Here is a 7,486-nt window from a genome sequence, read left to right as displayed (position 1 = left end):
TGGATTTTAGACATAGATCTGGGGAGTAGCAGCCTACAATCCCAAGGCCAGAGAATATGGGAAACAGAACCTTCATTCAGTGGCTGATGGAAGCAGAGGCAGACTCCCATGGCTAAGCACTGAGCTGAACTCAAGAAATCCAGTAACAGAGAGGGAGGACTGATGACCAAAGGGGTTAAGACTGGGCTGGTTTAGGCCCCAGAAACAGCTGACCTGACAAGGTTTAGCTCTTGAATCCTAGACTGATGCCTGGGAATCCAGCATGGGACTGATCAAGAACCCCTGAATGTGGGTGTCAGTGAAGAGGCCTAGGTAATCTATTGAGCCTTGGGTAGTAGATCAGAATTTATTCCGGGTATACAAATGGACTTTGGACTCCCATCCAACAATGAGAGATGCACTCTCACCCTGAACTCTTGGGGAGTGTCTATTCCCAGCTCTGGATGAAGTGGCAGACTATGGACACCCCCAGGGAGGGCATCAACCTTCCTGGGGAAATGAGGGGATATTGGGGGGCTGGTGGGAGGGCACAAGAGGAGGGGAGGGAAACAGTGAGGGACCTGGAATTGACATGTGAAGCAACTTAGTTTTTAATTTAAATTTAAATTTATAAATAAAAAATATACATAAAATATATTATCCAGTGAATAAATGTGAGTATTGATTTTATAAATTAGACAACAGGAAAATATGCAGCTAATAAAAATTGGTGTTTAAAATAACATAAAATTAAGAAGTTACATGTTTACAAATGACAAATATAAACACGTCCCAGTTGCTTTTGCTTGAATAAATGCATTAAAAGAGAATTCATACCTTACTCCAAAGGGAATAAGATAAAGATTATTCTTCAGTAAAATGTGAGTTCCCAGGCCAGAGAACATGGATAGAACCTTCCATTGGTGATATTGATAGCAGAGGACTGCAAGAGGGTGGATACACTCATTGTCTTCAGTGGCATGGTCACTGCTCAATACTCATGTTCCAAAGTATAGTTCCATATCCATACCCACACAGAGGCTCTGGATACTCCCATTGAGTCCAAACAAGAAGACATTAATGTGGGTGGGTACTTCCTCATTAAGTAGAGCTTTGTTAAATATGGGAAGAAGAAAAGAAGAGAATAGACATGTAGTGAGTGTGACTAAATGGATTATATACAAGCATAAAACTTTTAGTGAATAAATTAGTAAAAAAAAACAGTAGCAACTATTTTGCATTTTTGTTAATATATTTCTTATTTCTAGGCAAACCACAAAGATTTTGTGCTGCAGTTCAAGAGTAAAAATGTGGAACAAGTTGTGAATTTCTTATAGACTTAGTTACCTAAAATAATGATTTTGAAGAATCAGTCTGAGTCCAGTCAGCTGGTTATTGTTACACTACAGATTCTCACTCTGTGTCTGGGTTTGTATTGTTCATTCTACTAGATCTATGTCTTGGTGTTCAGTCATGACACTTACACTTAGAAGGTACAGCACTAAGGAGATAGCCATGTGAACACTCACCATAAAGATGTTTGTGATTTACAGCTTCCATCACATTCCCATCTCATTTTCCCTAAACTGCACTGAAATAAATTAATGTCATAAAGGTTCTTAATCTACAAAGAAAAATCATATAAAACAATGGGAAACATGTAGTCCCTTCTAACCATTTCAAAATAAATATAGCTATTTTTCTTTTGTTATGACCAGGGAGTGAGTTATGTTGCATTAAATCATGGTTTTTCTGCCTCAATATCCTCAGAAGTTAATTTTGTGGCTGTGTACCACTTGAGTTAATTTTTATTGTACTTTTATCTGATTAAATGTGTACAAAAATCTAATGGTTACTTAAACCTGTTCAATATACACTTCTGATGTTACCTCATCCAAAGCCTTTTTAAAACATTTTAATCATGGTACTCTTGATAATATTTTAAGTTTTATTCATTTATTTACAACTTCACATTGTTCACAAAATCATATTTATTTAATCATTTTCTAGTAAGATTATCTATCTGTATATATAACAAAAATTGTAAAAGCTAAAAATAGTGTCTGGTACACCATCTTTGATTAGTAATGATTATTATATATGTTTTGCGACAATTTTTATTTAGTTTCAATAAGACTCTTAGATGGAGAAACACTGCTTTATTTAACACATATTTTATGGGTTAAGTTTGCAGCCAAGGTGTAAGATTTAAAAATATGAATTTGGAATAAAACAATTGGGAACAGGTTATTGGCAAAAAGCCTTCAATATTTACCCTGTTTATCATTTTGGTATTTTATTATGCATCATGAATAGAATAGGCATAAATAACTCTCAGAATTATTCAAAGCAAAACATATAAGGTAGAGAGGTAGGCATATCAGAATTCCAATTCATAATATAAAATACTTACCGTGAGCAAATGAACTGTGAAACTTCACTTTAAATACAACTTAATTATTGCTTGCTCAAAACTCATGCATGTTTCTATTTAATAGAAATCTCTTTTGTGCTAGAAATTTCTGGAATGCTTTCATGACATCTTTGTTCCTCAAGGTATAAATGAGAGGGTTGACTAATGGGGTGATCACACAGTAGAACACAGAGACGACTTTGCCAATTGTGAAATTGTACTTGGCTGGAGGGCGAACATAAGCAAAGATTATGGTGCCATAGTAAATAGTAACTACTGTGAGGTGGGAGGCACAGGTTGAGAATGTTTTCTTCCTGGCCTCCCGAGAAGACAGTTTGATTATTGTGATTACAATGTTGCCATAGGAACTCATTGTGAGAAGGAAAGAACTGAGAATCACCACGGAGCTGCAGGTATAAGCCAAGGCCTCTACCAAGAATGTATCTGAACAGGAGAGTTTAAAGATAGGGTCAGAGTCACAAAAGAAATGATTGATTTTCTGTGGGCCACAAAAGTTGAGCTGACAGATGAGTATGGTAGGTAGCAGAGGAGAAATGAAGCCCCCAATCCAAGATCCAGCTGAAAACCTTAGGCAAATCTGAACACTCATGAGAAGTGAGTAGTGCAGAGGACGGCAAACAGCCACATGCCGGTCATAAGCCATCACTGCCAACAAGATGCATTCAGTGGCTCCCAGGGAGAAGAAGAAGTAGTACTGAACAATACAGCCTTCTACAGGAATAGTGACAACCCTTGTGACACATTAGCCAGCAACTTAGGTACTGTGGCTGTGGTATACCAGATCTCCAGGAAAGACAGGTTTCCTAAGAAAATGTACATGGGGGTCTGCAGTGTGGAGTCCATCAAAATAAGGAAAATTATGAGAGTGTTTCCCATGAGAGACAGCAAACATACAGTGAGAAACATTACAAATAATGACAGCTGCAGTGAGGAGGAGCCTGGAAACCCTAAAAAAATGAACGGTGTCACTGCTGATTGGTTTGTTACATCCATATTTCGTCTTCTCTACCCTGGGAGGGATCAGCAGCACTCAGGTATTGATAGGTGAGTAAGAATCAGGACTGTAACACATTGTCCATTTCTACCATAGTGTTAAGAGATCCCTAGCAACAAGAGAAAATAAAATCTGTTGTAAACATAAGTGACAATTTCACACATAATACATATTTATTTTTAGTTTTTTATTAAAAATAGATATCTAATGTAAATATTCCATTTCTTCCAAATGAAAAACAATGGAAATAGGTTACACACCCACCATTATATCACTGAGTTAGTAGGGCACATATGGAACACTGATAACTTGATTTGAAGACCAAGGAAGAACATGGCAACACCTGGCACTGAGGACTTCATTTCCTAAAATACAGACACAAAAATCAATCGTTGATGGAGTTGCTGGTTGAGGCCTTCACAACTGTGTAGTGCACCCTGTTAAGATAAAAGACTACCAACAATTTTAAATTCATGGTCTTTATTTACATATAAGTTTATGATTGAGGGAGATAAGGACATGATTTTAAAAAGATATAAGATATATTTTTTCTGAATATCCATTTAAATTTCCTAATCTGTGCTTTATTTATGTTTAAAAATTTCACATCTTCCTACTTTCTCACATTGGTCAGAAGAAAAAAGAGGATACGGAAATGAGCATTTTTTTTCCTCATGAGAATCATAAGAATTCTCTATGCATATATTCACATGCATTCATGTCAAAATTTCCAAGTGATGATTACAAAGTTTAAAAATCTTCATAAAGATAATCACCATATATTTTAAATTTATATATTTTAAATTATAAACTCTCTACCATAAAATACACTGTGTAAGAATCTCATATCACAGTGAAATCAGCAGTAGAATTCAAACTGGTCATTATGTTTCTGTCCTTACTTTCTTATTTCAACCTGCTCTGGAGATTTTGGGATATAAAACTTCATAAAAATAGTATTTGTACATCTTGGATTACACAGGATTATTATTCCAATTAATGTTGTTTATATAGAGGAGAACTTTTCTTGCGATTTTTTGTTTTGTTTTGTGTTTTTTTTTTTTTTGCTCAGAGCCATGTAATTTTAGTATGCTGTCATTTACGTATTTACTTCCTAACTGGAGCTATTAATTCCTAAAAGTTGCTGAAAAAATAGCCTCCATTTTGTAAAAGAAAATGCTGCTATCAGTCTACAAAGTCATTTTAAATGGTTTAGGAAATTAAGGACCATTTAGAATTGAAGGAAATTTTAAAAACAAATCCTTGAAATAATATTTTTTAAAAGTGTTCCTTTTTAAAAACTCTTGTTGCTTAAGAGTGATATTAACATTTTATGCTATTTATAAAAAGTAGTTTTAACTGTTTTTAGGAAAATGATATCACATAGCTTTTATTTGAACATTAACAATAAAAGCTACAGTCTTTATTTTTAAATAATTTAGCTAGAATTTTCATGTGAAATTAAGCTGCTGTGATCCCATCCCAAAATCCATGTTACTTTACTAAGACATTACAGTTCGAATTCTGCTTGTGGGAGTGACAATAAAGCAGAATTTTTTCAAGGAACTAAGAAAGAAACTGGAAGACAAAGAAAATGAACTTGAAATCAATGAAACATTTTAATACTCAAAATTAAAAACAACCCATACGTAGCTTTCTGTTTTTATTTTACAGAATAGTATCATTCACCCTACATAAAAATACACACTTGAGGATGACACAACAATGTCAAAATCACAAAAGCCCTACTGTCAGTTGTTTGAGTGTGCCCTCCGTTATACATAGATATTTGAGGAATGACACATACAATCCCTCCCCAGTGTACTTACCTTGGGTGTTCTGCATTGTCATTTTGCACAAATATAATATTATCAGTTAAGCACTCTGTATAGCTGGCCAGTATACACAGTCCTCAGGCAACTCAGAGAAAAGCAGGTGTCTCCTCCTTGATTTGTTACTGGAATTGATGATGATGCATCTGGCTGCTTGGAGACACCACATTCTTTCTTACTTCTCAGTTGCATTTTCCTGCTGTGGTCCAGCTACAGGAAAAAGTGAGTCTAGAACTTCCTCCCGAGAAGCATCATGATATCATCAACCTGGAAACTTGGGACACTAAATAGATTCCCTGTTGTATTCCCTTTGTTGACGGTCAAAATACTTTCCTTTGTTGACTAGAGAAGAACAGAGATTCTCACAGCATTACACATGTCACTACAGTAACTGAAAATGGTGTCCCAAATGACATCATTAGCTGACATTGCCTATGGTCTTGGTTCTTTAAAGTACATTTCAGCCTTCAAAAGTATTTTTCATAAATCATAAAGGTTAGAATATAAAGTATGAACTGGATTAGCATTGAAAGGCCTTCATATATAATATGAGGACAACAAAACCAAAACAAAAGAAATGCTAAGGCAGTATCATTTATGAAGATTTAAAGTGTTTGGTGATGCAAAAGAAAGACTTAATCTGAAGTAGAAAGCACAAGTGGGAAGTGACAATGTAAATGTTTCATGCCAGTACTTATACAGCATTGCACAGATGGGAAAACTGAAGACAATGTTGTCCTAAGGATTTTCAAACTTGTGAAGAAAATAAAATGAGCTGATATGTATCATCAAAAATTAAACAGAGAAAACAAGTTTGACAGAGTCAAGTTGTTTATATTCTTCCTCAAAAGATGTTGACACTTTTAACATATGTTTTATAACAACAAAACATTGCTTAATATATTTTTGTATAGAATGTGAAACTATGAGTTTCCCAAATTTTAGAACTTATAATATATCAGTTGTACACAATAATGGGATTGAGTCATTTTCACACAGGTTTATATTTACCCATTCCTTCTTCCCACACAGCTACTCTCTGGCATTCCCCATTTTCCTTCTAGTAATAATAACAATGTTAATAACAATAGTTTTTCTTTTTAGATTCCACATATTGGAGCGAATACATGATTCTTGTATGTCAACACCTGGCTTAATTTGATAAACATCTTTTTATCAGCTAGGTTACCAATAAATGACTCAAGAAATGATTCACTTCCAATATGGTATGTCAATTATTTTACTGGGCCAACTGTAGTACAATGGTTGAGCGGTTATTACAGGAATATGGGTGAATTAAGACAATTGAATTACAAAAAAGTACCACTCTAGAATCAGTAATAACCTCATGAAAGCTGTATTACTGAGTGACATATTTGATTAAATTTCCACTACTTAGAGAGTTAGGCACTTTGCCAAATACCATGTGAAGTAAGGGCCAGACCCAATCATGGATGGATTCTCAAAAGAGGACCTTTGATATACCGTATATTCCAGTGGGCACAGGTGGAGTCTTTCTGTCTCCACTGGTCTCCTTTCCTGAAGCTGAAGCTGGGGACACTGGAAGGTGGAGTCTAGAAGGACCGATGCCTTTCCTGTGTGGGCTGGTCCACCGCATGCCCGGAACAGTCCTCTTGGAAGATTGAAGGAGTGGGTGATGGGCAGCGATGCGGTGGTCCCAGGGTGACCCAAGCTCACCTGAACCTGGAGACGTTGGAAGACGGGGTCTGGAAGGACTTATAGCTCTCCTGTGTGGGCCGGTCCTCTGGATGCTAGGATCAGGCCCTCCGGAAGACTGAGAGAGTGGGTGATGGGCAGTGGCGGGGGGAGGGTGGCCCCCGGGAGACCCAAGCTCACCTGAACCTGGGGACACTCGAGGGTGGTGTCGGGAAGGCAAAAATGAAATTTCTAACATGACAAGAAAGGGTATTATCTCTCAAAATCATAAAAGATTGCTTGTTTTCTTACATAATTAATTAGTGCTCAAAGAGTAAATTGCCGAAAAGAAAAAGAAAATTTAATTTTGAATTGAAAGCATCACTGACACTGCTATTTTAAGTAATGCACTCTCTGTCTTTTCAACTACACTTTTTTCTGATCAGTCTAGAATATATGAACATAATATTTTATTCCAGAAATTATATTAGAGTACTAAAGATTCTCATTAAAACTCATTGTTATTTTTACTATTTAGTATTTTATAATAAGTTTCATCAACTTTTTCTTTTATTTAAGTTTTACAGGCTA

General features: G+C 35.8%; 1 protein-coding gene across 1 annotated transcript; it reads right to left on the bottom strand.

Annotated features, from left to right (window-relative positions):
- Positions 1–646: 646 nt before the first annotated feature.
- LOC101843004 (olfactory receptor 6F1-like) lies at positions 647–3,406 on the bottom strand. Its single transcript, XM_013124686.2, is given in 3 exon segments — positions 647–1,090; positions 2,393–3,157; positions 3,160–3,406. Coding segments are annotated over 2 exon segments (957 nt in total). The 3' UTR covers positions 647–1,090; positions 2,393–2,447.
- Positions 3,407–7,486: the final 4,080 nt, after the last annotated feature.

The sequence above is a fragment of the Mesocricetus auratus genome, unplaced genomic scaffold (genome assembly GCF_017639785.1).
Source record: "Mesocricetus auratus isolate SY011 unplaced genomic scaffold, BCM_Maur_2.0 Super-Scaffold_4256, whole genome shotgun sequence".
Taxonomy (NCBI): domain Eukaryota; kingdom Metazoa; phylum Chordata; class Mammalia; order Rodentia; family Cricetidae; genus Mesocricetus; species Mesocricetus auratus.
This window is presented reverse-complemented; position numbering and strand designations above follow the sequence as displayed.